The sequence below is a fragment of the Haemaphysalis longicornis genome, unplaced genomic scaffold (genome assembly GCF_048455015.1).
Source record: "Haemaphysalis longicornis isolate Haplotype H1 unplaced genomic scaffold, Haemaphysalis longicornis Haplotype H1 scaffold_6, whole genome shotgun sequence".
NCBI classification, from domain to species: Eukaryota; Metazoa; Arthropoda; class Arachnida; order Ixodida; family Ixodidae; genus Haemaphysalis; species Haemaphysalis longicornis.
In genome coordinates, this window is record NW_027526407.1 from 19207195 (window position 1) to 19226364 (window position 19170).

At 45.8% G+C, this 19170-nt stretch overlaps 1 protein-coding gene across 1 annotated transcript in view; it reads left to right on the forward strand.

Annotated features, from left to right (window-relative positions):
* Positions 1-18578, forward strand: part of LOC144141422 (uncharacterized) — a 98718-nt gene extending 80140 nt beyond the window's left edge. Inside the window, exon 6 of the mRNA XM_077672986.1 lies at positions 18237-18578. Within this exon, the coding sequence (XP_077529112.1) occupies positions 18237-18394 (158 nt within the window). The 3' untranslated portion in view covers positions 18395-18578. The remainder of the gene's footprint in view (positions 1-18236) is intronic.
* The last annotated feature ends 592 nt before the right edge of the window (positions 18579-19170 follow it).

A 19170-nucleotide genomic window follows, 5' to 3' on the forward strand; every position in this document is an offset into this window, starting at 1 on the left:
TGCTGCTCTTCCTGAGCCCCGGCGAGCTTCCATACTATGCTTCTCCAACCGCAGAGCAGCTGCTGTAACAGCCATTTCCGGTGCGGTATCTTTTAGTTCAGTATCGTGACTCACTGCCGCATACGAAAATTCTGGTGCCTCTATCGACGGCCACCGCAATCGGGAAAGGTTGCGTACCCGCGGGACTAGCTCCACTGCACTTCATGGCACCTGGGAGTGCTGAAGATAGCGTTGGGTGCATTGCAAGCATGAGACGCTTCAGATATACCTCCAGGTGGTATCAATGGTAGCTCACCTCGAACGACTAATCAAGTTTCCGAAAACGCCTAGCCCTGACCCGGACCTACCGGTCCGCCTGGTCAAGAGGGCAGAAGAGGTCGCCGGAAGGCACCAGCCAACGGCCACCACGGGACCGCCAACCTAAGCCAAGGAGAAGACGTCCAGGATGGAGCTGGCCTCAGCCCGTTACCTGCCACCACCAATAGGACTTCGATTCTCCTCGAGCCACTTCGCTGGCCTTCAGCCCGTTACCTGCCACCACCAATAGGACTTCGATTCTCCTCGAGCCACTTCCTCAAAACAAAGTTTATCTCTCTCTCTCTCTCTCGACTTTGCACCATCGCAGTGTACCCCATGGAGCGACAGAGTGGCGCAAAGCCACTAAACACCGAAAAAGTGTATTCCAAGAGTGGCTGGGAGAAACACAGAATAACAGGCAAACATACACTCCCACATGTACCCGTTATACATTCTGCCGAACTTTGTTTGCGTTTGAAGATATTCCTACGAAGACAAAGAGAGATAAAGTATTTACAGGTATTTTTCACCAGGCATAGTTAAAGTGGGATTAGTCACAATAAGTCACGCAAGATTGTCCCGCAAAAGCGAGGCCTCTTACTTATTGTTTTCTGGTTGCGCTGTGGGATATCTGGCATCGCACATATCATAGCCTTGTGGTCTTTTATGGTTTGAGCTTCCGGTCCTGCCTTATGTATCTATTGTCTTGTCTCCGCGTGCCTTCGAATCGAATACCCTGGAAGAGAGGCAGCACCCTGTGCTACGGATCAGAAAAAGGAGTAGGTGAGTTCCAGGGGTTAAGCTTTGGGCGGTTAACTATATCTGTTTGATGGCGAATTGGTGGACACAAAGTAGTGCTGGGGAAATTTGCCAGGTCACGTCTTTCACCTGGCGCAAGACACTTTACGGGCCGGTGTAACACAAAAGTTGATCAGACAGTCCGGGTCGTCTTTGGCGAACCAGCATAGAACGATTGTTTCAGAGGAATAGTAAATGCTCCCGAGGCAGCCATCTTATCATGGTTTTTTTGACGTTTCAAGCACTGAAGGTTTTACACAAACCACCTGCCAAGTGAGTTAGCTCCTGGTGATGGCTTCGTGATCGTACTCCACTAGAGCTGTGCAAGACGAAAGCAACGTGTTCATTGGGCAGGTCGCCTCTCTTACGTAAATGAAACACCAGGGTCAATCCTACCATGCCTTCGAAGAGAGTTCTTTTAGTACAGGGGACGTAAATAACGCATGCTCGCAATTTTGCGGGTGTGCTAAGACGTACATCGAGAGAATGTCCGTAATATTTTTGGTTGTTCTAATCTACAAGACCGCTGGATTTCGGGTGGTAGGCAGTCGAAATATTTTGGGTGGTGGACCAAGAGCGAACAATATGGTCAGCACCTGTAGGCAGGAAGTAGTGACTACAGTCGGCAGGAAGCTGTTTTGTAAATCGTTATTTTTTTAGAATAAAAAAAGCAAAAACATGCCCACCGCACAAGAGCGCGTGTCTGAAGGCGACCACCTGGGAGGTGAAAAAAACAATCAAATTCCGAGCGCTTGTGTTGCGCGCCTCGCGGCGACCGGCCAGAGTGCGCGGTCGGAGGTCCCCGCGACTAGAGCATATGGCTAGATTTGCCAAGATTGGCCAATAGAACTCTATTGCTTGCCGTGATCGTGGCAACACTTGGTCGGACGTCAAAGACCCGTCATAGCCTACGCCCCCCGCCCTTTCAAGGTAATGTGAAAGAATTATCACTGCCAAAAAGTTAGGGAAGCTCACACTTATAGCAACAATGATGGAGAAAAGGTCGTTCCCGACGCGAAGGAGAAACAAATCGGCTGCAATATTGAACCTAAATGTAGTGATGGTCTTGAAGATTGCGTAGAGCTGCGCTACCTTCAAATCCAACGCGTTAGTGCGAGGAACCGTAACTTTTTTGTTATTGTGTTGACCCTCATGCTGTAATTAAAATGAGCAGTGTGAAACAGCCATCAGCGATGTCTTTCAACTATCTGCCAAGTGCACTTCACACATCGGAGTGTCTAGCTGGTCATACAGCATTCAATTATGTTTACGCCTGGGAAGCGAGCTGGTTTGCGGCCGCAAGGCGTTTGCTTAGGGGCCCTTCAAATCGGTCTCAAAGCACCTGCTTGCACACGCACCAGCTAGCCAGCTCACATGGCTCTGACGCACGGGGAAGCTAAAACATCTCGCAGATTACGTTTGTTGCGCTCGTAAAAAAGGTAGTCGGCGCTTGTATTAAAGTCTCAACCAAGCAGTTGTAAAAGGTGAGACGCTCGTGTCTTCTGAGCATGTCCGCAATGTCAACAATATCCTGGCAGCTGAACGTTCTCCCTCATCTGGGGTGAAACAGAATGACGATCGAAGCCGTTCGATGGGGATTGTCGTTAAATGACATGGCCTGAGAACCGATGCTAATACGCAATGATACCCCTTGTTATGTGAACCTTACCGACGAGGATAACAAACACCGTAACCTCCAGCGTAATATGTTACATAGCAGAGACAAGAAGTAAGGTGTAGTATAGTTTTTACAGAAGGCACAGTCCAAATAGAAAGAGTCACGACAAGTCACCCAAGCCTGCTGCGGCAAAAGTGAGACCAATCTTCCGGTTCCTCACCTTTGGCTGCAATCGCCATTAGGAATGGCTGGCAGTACCCTGGTATATTTATTGCCCTGTCGCATTTATGCACTTGCGTTCGTGGTCATGCTCCATCTTCCTCCTGTTTTGCCTCCATGTGCATCGGAAATTTATACTACGGAGAGTCTGCAGGGGTGTAATGGCAAATCATAAGTATGTATATAAAATTCTTATGAATGTCAATGCAGTTTTTATGTTTACCGTTGACACGCATTACACTTAAACAAACACAATAGAAAAAACAATACCCCACATAGTTGAAGAGCACGCCTTCCTCTATGAAGGTAATTTTTTGTAAGCTCAATTTGAACGCGTACGAAATTCTTTAAGGATATTATTCTAGTGTTACCCGCTTTTGGGTTTACTTCTCATGGGGGAAATATAACGTAGCTCCCGAAAACACTATCCAACTCCTTCCCCCTCTAAGACGCTTCAGAGAAACTGACCAGCAGGCTGACTTGGATTCGCACAACGTTTGTCTTTGAAAGAGTTTTGTACCTAACAGCTGAAGTGGCAAATATTTATCGGTATTGTCACAGCTATCGCAAGCAGCAAGTGTTCCTAGAGTGTGTCTTTACCCAAAACAAAGAGCAATAGGGTGTTCTGAGCAGGACTTTGAAACCTTATCTGCACCCGCCGTGGTGGATCAGTGACTTAGGAATTGCGGTGTTGAGCACAAGGTCGCGGGTTCTATTTCCGACTGCGGCGGCCGCTTTTCCCTTAGAGGCGGAAAGCAAAAATGCGCGTGTGTACGAGATTTCGGCGCACGTTAGAAATCTCCAGGTTGTCAAAATTAATCCTGAGCCCTCCGCTACGGTGTGCCTCATTGCCTGTGCTGCGACGGCGCATTAAACCCCACAATCAATCAACGTTATGTGCTATTTTAGATGAATGGCTTTTAAACTGGATAGAAAGCTTCTGAGCTGTCCCTTCAACTATGCACTGTGCAGCCTGGGTTCAGTATTTAACGCACACGAAGGAGCAAACCCCCGGACCAAGCCTCTGGTGAATTGAGGCTACGGACGTTCCACATCCTCGTCATTTACTCGAAGCCAGTAGGTGTTCATGCGCAGAGACTGTGTCCTGGTCCATCGCTACATACACCCTGTTGGTAATGCTGTTGAGGAACTTCAATTGTACCCTGCCTATCTGGGAGGGATCCCACACTTGTGGCGTCCATGCGAGAGCCACAATCCCCCAGCTGTAGATATGACGTATCTTTCAAACAGCATCTGCAACGCTTTAATATCCACACCTTTTATGAAATGCCCTCTCTGTCTGCGTAAAAGATAGACGGGTTCAATATCTTGTCTAAACCAGCAGTATACTTGGATGAAGCTGGTTAACACCCCCTTCTGTGTGTTGGACGTGCAAGCATTGTCGGGGAGCAGTGTTCCATTACATGGGAGCAAAAACATCAATAAAGCCCTTTTTAAATGCACACAAATGTTTCATTGGAGGACTGTGGTGCGGTCGTTCACCGGCTTAGCTGAAGCATCACAGTGATGTTTAGCGTGAAATATCTCAAAAGACTTTAATAAAAACGGTTCGAACAAATTTAGAGGGTTGAAAGCCCCGTAAGCGTGAAAGAAATGCAGCAGTTGTGGTAAATGATCTTGTGTCAAAGCATGAGGATGCGAGAAGTGAGTAAAGCGTTGCTCAAGCTAAGACTGTGGGCGACTGTACTAGCTATAAGTGCGCCAGATCAGAGAAAAAGGTGAACATATAATTGAGCCTCATGGTATCGTTCTCTTTTGGCTCCGGCTTAAGTTTGTCTATAGCTGCAACCATTCCTTTTCCGAAGATTTTATATCACGAAGAAAGTGGGATAGAAGCGATTATAGTGGGGCTAGGAGGCTCCATAAATGCTGTTACGAGACATAGACTGTGAGTTCCCGGTTGGAACGTTACAACAAATGTTCAAGGAATCCGGTACCTCTAATATAAAGAAACCAGGTTTATTCTTTTTAACGGCCCACAGGAAAAAATTCCCTGAAACCATCGTCATCGGAACGCAGTGGTTTCAGCATCATCACAATGTATTGCAAAATTTTTCTTCAGTGCGATATCTCTGCCACAGTCCTGGTTACATATTTTTTACGTGATGGCTATAGTGAAGTTGGGTGAAAGGTACGCGCGTTTTACAAGAAACATTATACTTGTGAACCATCATACTCAGCTAAAAAATACGCAAGAAAGCTTCAATTGCAGGGAATGGGTCTGTCTTCAAACAAATTAAATAACACAAAACACCAAGTGTCGGACCAAGTGGCCAGATAGAGCGGTTAAATTTTTATGCTTTGGTTGTGGTGTTCAACGTGCAGAAACTGCACATGTTAGGAGTGGCACCATTTTGGAATGATCCAGAAAAATTTTGGGCACCTGGGGATCTAGAACGTAGTCCAAAACATCGAACAAATGAAAATGGGCGTACTTGTTTTTTGCCTCAAGCAGAAGCTGAGCACGCACGTGGTTATTCATCATGTTCATTAACTTGTGATAAAGACTGTTACCAGCAATTATCAGGATTGTGCTCAGCCCTGAATGCTAGAGTGCACACTTAACCCACTCAGTATTCGATCAAACGGTAGATGCAATAACAGCGCCGCTTATTGGGCGAAGAAGATAGCTTTAACCAATACCAACGATCACTGAAAGAAAGCGGCCTCTCATGCACCTCTCGCAAGAAATGTGCTTCTTTTTTTATTGCCATACCTTAAGCCGAGAAACGCATATTTACGGCTCCGGATCATATTTCTGACATTTTTTTCTAAAGAGTTTTGTAGACTCCGCCGATCAGCTGTTTATATGTTTATCTCCATATTAACGTTCCTTGGAACTCACGAATACCCACGGTAAGTTAAGTTTATTAATTACTTCACCGGCTTAGTCCATCCAATAGGCACACTGTGTCTCATGATACTTTAAAGTACGGTGCGCAACACCCTTGTCTATAACACTGAGTTCAACTTCAATTGGTTACATCTCAAAACTGCGGACACAAACTTGTCACTAAAAACGTTGAGGTCAAAATATATGGTCTAGACTTCAGAATGACGCAATAGTTTTCTTTAAATGTTTTTCGGCCGAGACAAGATAAGGCTTTAAGTACAAAACCTGTGTTATAGACAAGGGTGTTGCCCTCTGTACCTATGACCTGCATCTCTACAATGTGTGAAAAACTTCAAATGCGCACTGTCGAACGATGACGATGATTGAAACTCCAAGTTTTCTAGCGTGCAAAAATCAAACAGGAAAGGGCCAAAGTAGCAGCAGCTGAAATCAAAGTAAAGCGTCGAGGACCAAAGGGAAGCCGCCTAGAAGTCAGATTCCGAACACCAACGATCAAATCGCGAAATGCCTGCGAGTCAAATTGAAAACTCAGACGACCGCAAACAAATCCCTCACCCGAACGATTTGCGCCCCCTACCCATCGTCGTCCTTAAACCATCGGCTTCATTACAAGATTCATCGCTTCATCGAATTCACGGGTAAGATTTGAAATTACTTTGAATGTGTAATTGGGTAAAGGTGTAGTGCCTGGTTTCCTAAAAATGACAAGGAGGTATGCGTAAAGAACTTGCATTTTATTCATCATCATGACCATCATTATCAGACTGTTCTTATTAAGTGCAGGACGCAGGTCTTTCTGATTGACCTCCAACCACTCCTGTTCTGCGATACTTCAGTCCAACGTTTACACCGAAGTTCCAAATCTCATCCCACATTCGTGTTATTGGCCTTCCCCTTCTTCTATAACTGATATTTCCTGAAGAGTTCACCGGGCGATTTCTTCACTTTATAACAATAAAAACCGCTGTTTCCATGGCCACTGCGTGTGCGCATGCACTTTGCGCCCACATCTCGCAGAAAAAAAAAACACCCGCGTGCATCGTCGGTTGCGTTTAAACCTTATTCAAGGCGGTGGCGTAAACAGATACATGATTAATTGAAGTCACATTGTGTGGTGGCGGCCTACATGTCGCCCAGCACTTCGCATCGTTCGTCTCGGCATTGGCGTCAACAGGTATATTAACTGCGATATTTTGAAGTTATGCTACAGTAGAACAAAGAAGAGTAAAGAATACAAATGCGAGGGAAAGAGCAGAAAAGATTTGTTTCAGTGTGGTTTATCCCGTCACACAGAACACGTTTTGAACACTGCTCGCTGGCATCATGCGGCGTCCGGGAGACGAGAAGTGTCAAAAGGAACTGTGAAGCATAGATACGTGTGAGATTGCTTTGATGAGGATAAATTCCATGTTTTGCGGTTCTGCCAAGTTTGTGGGAATCTGCTGCGGTCCCAACCACTTCAGTGTCCGCTAGAATGAAGTGTTCGACAGAGGGTACTAGGGAGTGGTACCTGGCACTCAGTGGCCTGCACAACGAAGGTCAAAGCCAGGTGACATCCTAATCCAGAGCTGCGGCCAGCATAGACAACAGGACGCCGAAGCGAATCCTTTCGAGAGCGCCGGGTGACACAAAGATACCCGATAACCACTGGCTCTGTAACCTTATACGCGCGGCGGAACCACGTAACAGGTGAGGGCGCATTCTGCCGTGTAGAGGAACACTTGTGGTACATCCCTTACAGTGAAAGGCATAAACGTCGTTTCTCAACAAGGTAAAGCTTTTGATCTTGTTGGGACCGCCTGATGTGTGCGCCGCTATGATTGTGGCCGAGTGTCGGTTGGTAAGGCGACACACATGTTTGCCGGCATGTGCGCAACGCCAGTGAAAACAACCTTTACCTCCCATCCCCCCCCCCGCAGGGGGCATCTGTTAAAGTAGGTGTTTGTGTGTACTGTGCGACACCACGGACCCCGAGCACCCACGTGTAGCTGTGCGTGGAAGTGCCGTGTCTGGGGAAAAGAGGATCCTAGATGTTGAGCCGACGCCGAGTGCTTGTACTTTTAAGGCCCTTTGGCGAAGGCAACACACCACTTTGGCTACCGCTTCTCATAGACGGCGCCTCCAGTCTGACGCGCCCGGGGGGACTCGGCAGCCGCCTTTTCCTATCCTCCCCTTCATCTTTAACTTTCCTGTCTTCTTTTTAACAACCTTCCTGTCATCTCATTGCTTCTCAGCTTCTGTTTTTTCTGACGGCTAGGGTTAACCTTGTGTGGCGAACGACCCTGAGCTCAGCCGTATTTGGTTATAATCATGGTGTACAGCTGGCGTGGGCAGGACTTGTCATGAGTTTGTCCCGTCCTCTTGTTGGGCACCATGGTGGGCGGCTGGCACCATGGCCGAACATATTTTTTATTTTATGGCTTCCTTTTTACGATCAACTGATCCCTCTCGTAGAGAGGAGTCATGATGTAACCACGAAATGTTTCACGAAAAATGTAAACTTTCCACCCTTCTATATGGTGCGCAGTAACGACCCCGACAAAACTGCCCGAGTTGTCTCGCCATTTGTAGTTGCAGAAAAGCTCACAGCCACCATTGGTGAAGACTACAAGATAAAGAAGCTAGCCAATGGAGACCTCCTGCTAGAACTACTCTACAAACATCAGTGAGATAAACGGCCACAGTTAACGTGTTTTGGAGAGATCTCTGTAACTGTCAGCGAGCAGCGATCACTCAATACAGTCCGCGAAGTCGACCCAAAGATGACGACCCAAAGTACTAGTCCAAGAAGGAGCTTCTAGAAGGGCTGAAAGAGCAAAATGTCACAAATGTCTACAGAATTAAAATGACATGGAAGAACAAAGAAATTGAGACTAAGCAAATCGGCCTCACCTTCGCATCAAGCATCCATTCAGAATCTGTAGAGGTGGGTTAGACAAAGATAAAACTTAGACCCTACATACCAAACCCACGCCGATGCAACAAATGCCAACGCTACGGCCACGGCTCTCTGAGCTGCCAGGGCCAAGGGACATGCGGCAAATGTGCCTCCAACGAACACCTTGCCGAGAACTGCGATTCTGGTCAACAACTCTGTGTGAACTGCAAGAGCCACTATGCAGCATAATCCCGTGCTTGCCCAGCAAGAAGAAAAAGAAATAATCACTCACAGTGATGGAGAACCTAACATTTCACGAGGCGTGGAGGCGACTCTCACCGGCACATACGCGATCCTACTCCGTTGTGGTGAAACAGGGTGCACCCTCGCAGCGGTCTTCGGCGCATGCTGAAGCCAAAAAGACTGAGGTTCTAGGAAGCCCCCCGCACCCCTGGATGAAGCAGCTAGCCCTGCGCCACCACCTCCAAAGCGGGCTGCACGGACCCCCTGGTTCGGCAGTCTCCAAGACCTAACCCCACGCGGTGAGGTCACACGTTTCGACACACGTGCATCCTGCACGAACCTCCAGCGTCTCTGAAGAGACGGTGGACACAACTGAAGGAGGTTCTGCGCCCTCTACATCGAATGAGAGGCGGAACTCCCTAGACAAAACAAAGAGAAACAAGCCCCGATTCACAAAACCAACAACCTAGTTTTCAGTTCATCAAAAAACCAAAATGGCATTTTTGGTCCACGGGAATTGCAGAGGACTTTTAAATAATACAAACGCCATTATACACATCTTCGCCACACACTCAGTTGTGGCCGTTTGTGTTCAGAAAATAAACTTATGTCCTTAACACAAGAATATACTGAAAGGTTACCAGGTCTTCCGCTGCGACCGAGAGCAGGCGAGTAGGCTCGCGGGCGGAGTGGCAATAATTGTCCAAAATGGCATAGCAGTTAGAGAAGACCAACTTAAAACTAGGCTAGAAGCAGTGGCTGTCACCCTGCTTGCATTTTAAACAACAGTGGGCTGTGTGTACATTGAACCACACCTCACAGTAACACTGCAAGATTTCGAAGACTTGGTAAACCAACTGCCAGAGCCGCTTTTAATAGTTTGCAATTTTAATGCCCGCTCTTGTTTTTAAGGGAGCGAAAAACCTGACGCAAGGGTTAAGCTTTTAGAGGATTTTGTTCTATGCAATAATGTCTGTCTTTTAAACACCTGCAAATATACATACTGCTGTCCAAGCTCAGAGAAAATGAGCTCAGAGAAATTTGCCTTTTTGCCTCAGAAATTTGCCTCAGAGAAATTTGCCAAGCTCAGAGAAATTTGCCTTTTAGTTCGCCGAGTGTTTTTAGCAATTTTAAGGGGGATGTTATTGACAAACAATATGGGAGCGATCATTTACCTGTACGAATTAGCGTAACATCATCACCAATCATTATCCCGACAAAACCACGCCGGTGGAAACTTAAGTTTGCGGACTGGGGACATTTTACTTCCAAAGCAAATTTAGACCAAGTTTTTCCAGACACTAAAACATCCATGAATTGAATGAAAGGTTTACATCTTGCATTTTTAAGGCTGATCGCTTAGCTATTCCACAGTCCTCGGAAATGGTGAGACAAAACAACAATATATGTTGGGCACAAGAGTGTTTATTTATTTATTTTAAAATATTCCAGGTCATTAGCCGGAGCAGGTGGTTTGCATATATCACACACACATACACACAAAACAAACGACAAAATGTGTAACTACTGCAAACAATGCAAGATGAGCCAAGACAGCGACGACTGTATCAGTAACTCAATGGCAAAACAAGAGCAGCAATGTTTGGTCACAGCAGTGAAGAAGCGCAACAAAACGGTCAGCCAAACGATGCACAGAAAAGCGGCTGCGACGATAAAAGCACGACAGGTATCCATTGTAGACGTTGGGTTCAAGGCACTCTACCGACAGCCGGTCCTCTACAGAAGTGTTATTCCAATCCTCGACTGTTCGCGGGAAGAAGGAAAATTTGACCAAATCTGCCCGAGCAAAAAAAAAACGGCATGAGGAATAAAGACTGTGAATGGCGAGTTCGCCGCGTTGATAGACGGGGTTAAGAAGTGGGAGGCATCAAGACGAGCCTCCGCTTACTAAGAGAGTAAAGAATCTTAATGCGAATAAACTTTTGCCAAGATTCCAAGGTTACAATCCATGGTTTTGCGTTGTTTTAGTTACTGAGGCATTTCTGCCATATAAGAAGATTATGAAGCAAACTGCATGTCTCTGCATTTTTTCGAGTTGATGTTTTCTTTGTATGTGGATCCCAGACAGTGGAAGTGTATTCCTTTTTCTGGCGAATAGGATTACTGTACGCTAACAACTCGACTTGTGGTAGAGCTTCTCCTAGTTTATGCCTTAAAAGGCCCAATTGGTGAAAAACGGTGACTGCTACATTGGCAATTTGCGTATCACAGCTTAGGGTGTTTGTTAACATTATCAAAAGTATTTATGTTCATTAACTGGAATTAAGGGAGAATTAAGGGATGATCTGAAACGGAATATTGAAACAAAATGGGCTTTTTCAAGACGAAAGTGGTGTTTTATTCTGTGATTCATGACGATTTCAAATGCGTCATATCCGTTACGGAAGTGACGCTGTTTCAAGAAATCAAGCGGCCTGTAAAGGGTGCACCCCCCCCCCGCGTTGGGTCTCCTTGTGGGGAAGCAACATTTATTACTAAATAGTACATTGTCCTTCTGGTTAATTTCCGGTTTTTACATTTTAACCCAAAATTGTTATATGCCGGGATACACCAAGATTGTATTGACGTCATATTCGTCATGGATAGGACGCCAGAACACCTTTGCCGAAGCGACCCGCCAGCAGGACGTCACTCGCTAAGAACACCCACTAGACAGCCGCCGACCACCAAATCATCCTCAACTGCAGATTTGGCTGCACATTTCCCTTTCGCGTATTACCTATTCCTATGACAGAGGAAGCAACCAGAGTTTTTTTGTTGTTGTTTGAAATTCGAAGACAGACCGATTTGACCAAGTTAAGTTCCATACCCCATTTATTGCTCCACCGGAGAACATTGCTAAGTGTTGGGTTTAGAGCAAGCTGATTATTTGGGGATTGAGGGCTAGAAAAAGGAACGCCATCGCCAGAAAAAAGGCGGATTTTGAGTGAGTCATCAATAACTTCCAATATACCTAAATTAAATTAAAAAGAAAGCAAGGGCCGCAGTACACTGCCCTGCGGGGCTCCGGAGTGTGCAGGGAGAAGGTCGGAAGACCGCCCATTTACATCAATATACTTTTTACGGTCCCTTACGTAAGCCGATAACAATGCAATTAGGTAATTTGGAAGTCCGGTGAGCTGTAGTTTGGGAATTATTTATCATGGGAAACACGGTCGAACGCCTTGCGGAAATCTAAAAAGAAGGCGTCAACCTGACCAAGCCTTATCAACGACAGGTGTAATTAAACGAACAACAGAAACAAGTTGAGTGACGCTAGAAACCCATTTCTGAATCCATGCTGAACGGGTGGCAAGACATTATGTTCATCGAGAAAGTAAGCAATGCATGTTGCAGATATATGTTTCAGGATTTTACAGCAGGATGAAATCAAAGCACTCGGTCGATAATTCGGATGTTGAAGGTCACCCTTTTTTTAAAATCGGCAAAACACGGCCCAAGTTCCAATCAATTGGCACGAATGCTCATTTAAAGAAACATTATTTTATCACGACTAGTAACTTAGCCACAGTTTCGGCATGGCAATCTGGACCATGTGAGGTTTTTATTTTAAGTCGCAGGAGCAAATTGAGTACACTATCCTGGGAAACAAAATTAACGTCTGGAGGTGAAAAGCGAAATCCAGTGGTTTGGGCAGGAAGAAAAGGAAACATACACTACGGGAATACTCATTAACTTGTTTTTCAATTGCATCCGGGTTCACTAACACGCTGTCGTTCAGTGAAATTTTTTGAACAGTAGGTTGACGCTCCTAAACAAAGTCCCAGAACTTCTGAGGATTTCCATTAATAATTGTGGGCAAGGTAGTGTTAAACGTAAAAGTTTTAAGCTTGCTTATTCGTTTTTGAAAGAGATACACGAACTTCGGAGATAATGCCAGGGGTGGCACGGTTTTTCCTGAGCCATTCGGCTTACGGTTCGGGTGTATAATTGACCTTGTCCTTGATGGCCATCCTTTTGCGGGTTATTTTTTCAAATGAATAAATTGCTGAATGCAATAGAAACAGACTTGCTTAAATTTATTCCACAAGACAGGACCGTCTTCACTATAAAAATCTCAACAATGATGGTTAAGATAATCTACAACACCTGCGTCGTAACAGTGCAAAAAAATCATTAACAGTCTAATGAGCATGCGTCGGTTCCACTGATCTATTCCGCACCGGAAACGAAACGTGAACCATTTCATGGTCAGAAATACCAGGCTGTACAGAAACGTTGCGCTCAGTCTTCGTGCGAGGAATAAAAAAGCTCAAGTGAAGAGCATGACGATGTATATGTACGAGTGGGGTGTTGAACAATTTGGGTAAGATTGTGGTCCAGCATAATATCGAGCAGCACACTAGAAGGTACAGAATCGGACAGGGATATCAAGTTGCTTCATTTGATGTCGGGATAGTCATACACGCCTGCGGTAATAACATTTTGATTGAGATATGCTAGCATATGAGCTCCTAAATTCAACAAACAATCAGCTGCAGCATTGCGTGCTCTGTAAACTGCGTACAAGACAATAGAACGCCCAAGTATTGAAAGCTTAAGACACACACATCCATTGTCCGCTACTTCGGGCAAGCGGGTGGCTTGAATGCTACTTTTAATTAGGACAACTCCACCACCTCTGGTTGACCTGTCCTTTCGAAAAATTCTGTAAGCAGGAGGAACCAAGTCTTCTGGTAGACCACGCAGGTCGACCACTCTGGACATGTCCTAGACGCTCGAGTCGCGGCCCGGAGGTACAAAAGAAGGCCCTCTTCACCCCGAGTAGTCCGAGTGGCCCTGGCTACCACCCTAAAGCACTGACCAGAAATTCCTTAAAATAAACACCCGAGAAAGTGGAGGGGAAAATCAGCCCTGCCGGTAGCTTAGTGGTCATCGCAGCAGACGCGTATTCTGGAGGTCGTGGGTTCGAATCCCACACAGCAGGCATTTTTCTACAGTTTCTTTCTTCCAAAAATTCTTTATTTGTTTGAACGATCTACCGCATCCTCCCCTTTGCTTTCCTTGACATTCTTGACTGGCTATACAAATTAAACCTGCGGATAATGGTGTCGTCATCAGACAAGTGAGCCGCATTGGTACGCCTAAATGCGTGAAGATAATTTTCAAGGGCGACAGCCTCCCCGCTCATGTTAAGGTGGGTCATTTGTGTCAGCCTGTCCGACCTTATGTGCCCAAACACCTTCAGTACCACAAGTGCTAAAGATTGGACACATAGGTGCAGTCTGCGGGAGTGCCAGTGTATGCCCACAATGTGATGGGCCCCACACGGCTAACCACTGCAGTGAAGGTACCCTCAAGTGCACCAACTGTGAGGGCCCTGACGATGCCTCATCGAAGAAGTGCCTGCGTATGAAGAGGGAGTCCGAAAACGCGTTTGGACAGCATATGGGAGCGGTTCGTTTCACAAATACCAGGCCTATTGAAGCAATACCCTACAATATCTTGTCTAAGTCAAACTACTATCAAGCTATGTGGGCTTAAAACCATTTTTCCCCTGAGTAGCACGTGTTGCGAGCGTTCGGACTAGACAATTCATTTATTCTTTTTTTATGCAGCAGAAATACCGTGTTATTTCAATTGTATCTACCATAAAATATCCTTTGTATCCAGGTGCCTGATTCAAACAAATATTTTGTCAGGTGTTTAAACTGTGTCCGCCAAAAGCACTTGTTATCCCGAATATTGTTTCTCTAGAATTTAATATTTTCTTCAATTCTGCTATGTTGAATTGCTTGGTTTTGCCATGCCGTGTAAGGCAGAAATGGCCTTGTCAGACCTTTCGTTGCTTTTACACTTGGCATAAATATGTAAGAGTTGTCTCGAAAAAATGCACACAACCACTATGGTAATGCTCATTGCGAAATGTGTTGAATGCTTTGCGAATCAAGTTCCTTATCAGGCCATCTGCAAGAAATATACCTAGATCTCTTACGAGTGCCCAAGCCATTACTAACAAATGGCTGGGGGTCGGTACGGAACGAAATAGGTACATAACGTGATACATATACCACCCTACCTTATATCCGCTGCAGTGGAAGCATAGCCGGTGTTTTGCCCCACTGCACAAAACGCCCTCAACCGAAAGACCAGGATTTCGTACGCCATTTACTTCACTTGAAGGACACTAATAATTGAGTTTCATGGCAGAAATCTTTCACCTTTCAGGCATCTTCGGACGTCTTCACGGCATTCGCTTTTTGGCTGAAGAGGAAATCAACGAGTAATCGATTTCTTCCTGCTCATCGTAACGGTAGCGCTCTTCTCGTGCGATTTACGGGGCCCATGAACAATAAATTCAGTTTGGTGCAAAACGAGAAGACCTTTCTCACCCGCACTGTACATACCCGGTGCAGGTTTGAATAGTCGCTATTGGCAATTCTTAATATTACTACAAGCACAGCCCACCCTCTTGAGCACAACGTCGCATTTCTAGGCGAAGCGAACGCGATCACAATGCGCATAGCTGTAGCCGCCGGCTTCACAACAAAGCCTATTTCGGGTCGACAGCATGGTGAAGGCAATTGAACAGGTAAAATTACAGTGGCAAACATTTGTTCTATCCCAGGCAGATTACTGGCCACAGAAGAGCACGACAGTGGAAGGCGAAAGCGCAACTTGCCGTTATGATATACACTACCATATACTGAAGCATAATAGCGCACGCGCAAACAACGCAAAGAAGCGTACATTAACTCATTGCCCACGGCTGCGTACGCTATTTTAAATCTCTCTGCTGTGCTGAAATTTACCGTTCGACAGATGAGCTTACGTAGCGCCGCCTTGGTACACGCAGATTTTTGAGGTAACAGGAATTTTACTACACATAACCACTCAAAAAATTAGTGCCCTTTCACTCTGTGAAGAAGGAAGACCTGCAAAGCTGGATGCAGTCCACGGAGTCTGCGAAAGAAAACACGTCTGTTCGTAATTGGCGATGAGGGCATACTTGCTGGCCCATCGGCCTAATGAAACCTAAATGACCCGGGCTTCATTCTCGCGGAAAAACACGGAGCTGCCTGTTTTACTACCGCGTCCTAGTATCTTACGGTTTGTGTAACACACACACACAATGTGCTCGACCACTGATAGGACACCGGGCAAAAGTAGCATTGGCCATTTTTACGGCCGCGTTTATTCCTATCGCCAGCACAATGGACACCTCATCAGTAGGTGCATGAAACCTATAGCTTCGCGTGTAGACCCACTCCTTTGCTAAACCTGTGCATGCCGGCCAGCGCTTATGTACGCGGGCTTAGAAGTGAAAGAAACCTTCAAAAATGGTGTTCTAAAAGCCCTTTAGGCTGAACAAGGAATATACCCCCATATCTGCGTGCCACGCGAGAAAGTTGCGTTTCATCCGAAAGGGAATCGCAGCTACTCGATGAGCTAGAACTGGTAGACGCAACAACAGCGGCAGTGGCTTTCTAATGTTTTTGCCCCATTCACGCGTCTGTTCGTGCAGACGCTTTATTTCCGCTCTTTCACCAAGCTAATGACATGCGTCCGTCTAATGGCGAGTTCATGCTGGAAGGTATCGACCCTAATTCCAGCGGAAAAGCATGTGACTGTCCGTTTCTCTCCCCCGTCATAGGCATCCAACTGTCGGTGAAACACACCAACCCATTCAAAAACCACTCGATTACGAAGTAAAGCTGAGAGGCCGCATTGAGCCATGAGACTGCCCCGTGTAAATCTGGGACCAGTACTACGGGCATAATTGGAAGCGATATTTGGCCTAGGTATGCGCTTCACGCCGAGCTGTACGTGCACTGCTCCGCCCACTGCAACCCGTGCAAACATAAATAGGTGATTGGAACAAACTGTGGTGTCCAGTGCAGGAATTATGGTATCCTGCCGGCGTCCAAGCCGGGCAGGTGGCTGCTCAATTCCCATCTAGTCGGCGAAGTAGAATTTGAGGCCACCACGGCGGCGGCAGCTTTCGGTCATTTTCATGCCGATTAGCGCTTCTGTATGTTCTCCGCAACCATCGGATAACGGCTCTACAGCCGTGTTAGCCGAAAGAGAAAGAAGGGAAAGAGATATCGTTGGTTGCGAAGGCAACAGCAGTTGTGAGAGAGTGGTCGGCGGTGGCGAGAAGGTGCTCCGGAATGGAGCCGGTTCAATCGGCTTCAGTGTAATGAAAACGGGCGGTGGGTGGCTGGGGTAGGTAAGACATATTGCTTGTAATAACTGGCGATGCGCTCACGCAGGGAACCGTGTGAGTGCGCCATCACTGGTTGCGTCGGGCTCCGCGGGATGGCGGTACTTGTGCGTGCTAAGCACATGACTGTGTACCCGTAACAAACTCTACCTCACCATAAGCAAAGTAATTCCGCGACTCTATTGTGAGTGCGAATAATAACATCTCTATTCACACCACCGTTTAGAATCGCGTTGAAATGGAGCAGATGAACCACGCCGGTGTTTTTTTTTTCTTTCGTGTGCGGGCGCCGTGGCCCTAGCCCCGCCGTGTCCGTGGCGCATCGGCCATGTCTGTGGCCGTTTACAATGTTGCCAAGCAAAGATATTGACAGCTAAACGTTTCAACGCATCCCACCTATACGTCTTCGCAGCAGAAACCATCGCAAACGCCATCAGTACCGCAGCTTAACAGCTTGCAAATGTCATACGGCTTGAATTATGCCTACGCATTTTACATTTTTTATAACTTATGAAATATAATGGGAACTGAATGATTTTACTTGTTTTTTTTAAGAGAATGTGTGCACTCTTCTCATTCCGTGGTTAGGCAGGTGGCTCCAGGCACATCAATTCAGTTGTTGTTGACGTAATCTCTGTTGGGCGACTGATAGCTTCTTTTTTGTATATTTAAAAGATTACTGTAAATATATGGCCCGAGAGACTAGTTTACTCGTTTTCTGAGTATGCCAAGCTATATATTTAGACAAGATACGCTTTTTTGTCTTCTGTTCACTTTAGCCCAATGACGTCCTGTACTACTAGTACCATATAAGTAAAATATCTAGGCAGCCCTAAAAGCACTTCGGTATCGTTTCCTGGATTTAAGGAAACCCATGTACCACCTACCTTGGAATTGATGGTTTATAAAAATAGAACCTACTATTCCTTGTATTACTTGTAGATATACAGTTCAATTACCCTGGCACTGTATTGCTTACAGCTAGTGCTACAATCAATTGCGATCTATTTCTAATTACATGAGGCAAATCACTGATTGACATTTGCACAAAAGGTGTTTTTTTGCACTTTTGCTTTTTCCTGCTATTTTTTTCTGATGCGTTCTTTGATCACCTTTTTTTCAGAAAGGAGTCTCGCTTTTCAGTGCCACTTAAGAGTACCAGGGAACAGTACTCACCCGTATCTAACAGATGCTTGCGACCAAAACTTCCACGACTATTGTGGCGAGTTTACGCCGGATGAAAAAGTGTACAGTTCCGCTTGCACACAACCACAGAAATGACTTAGCTTGCCCGGTATCATTTCAAGGTACAGTGTGGCTGCAAGGCAGCTTGCATCATTCAGTTAGAATATCCAATGTTATTTGAAAAACCTTTCTTGATATGTACACATTTACAACTCAAAGCAATGGTGAAATCCGTGATGCTGCTCTTTCATATGCAATAAAATATTGCGTGTGCCGTGCTCTCTCACATCCTTCCTTGATAATGAACGAGACGCTATGCGTAGTACACATTTAAAAACTGGGCTTTGGGTCACACTAACATCAACGAAGCAATATGTGAACTCGCGAGGAATAAAAAACAGTATCGCTCTTGTTGGAGAAAGTAAGATCCTGAAATTTTAAGAACCATCCAAAAAGTGTTGTTTTAGGGTGGTCTTGCAAGAGAATATTCGATTCACCGGTACACTTATCATCAGCAGAAAACCGCTTACTGGAGTGACACTAATACCGACCTTGTGAAACGGAGTTCGAAAAAAAGTTAGGCCGCAAAGCACACCCTTCACTTTTCCGAAGAGAGCACTTGAAATATCCGCTCTGTGTGCGACGTGTTACCAGCATCGCCGGTAGAGAAAGTTGTATAGTGAACCTTATGTCGCTTTGTCTCACCTTGAACAAATGACCAGATATTTTTACCTTTTTTTGTGGGGCTGAGGGGGAGTCAGGAGTAGTAGTGTTTATTGTGCTTGCAAGGTCTTGCCACTAGTTTTTTAATTTTTACGACGGGGGGATTGTTAAGGTGCCCTGAAACACACGGGTGTTGCCGCGCTTCGACT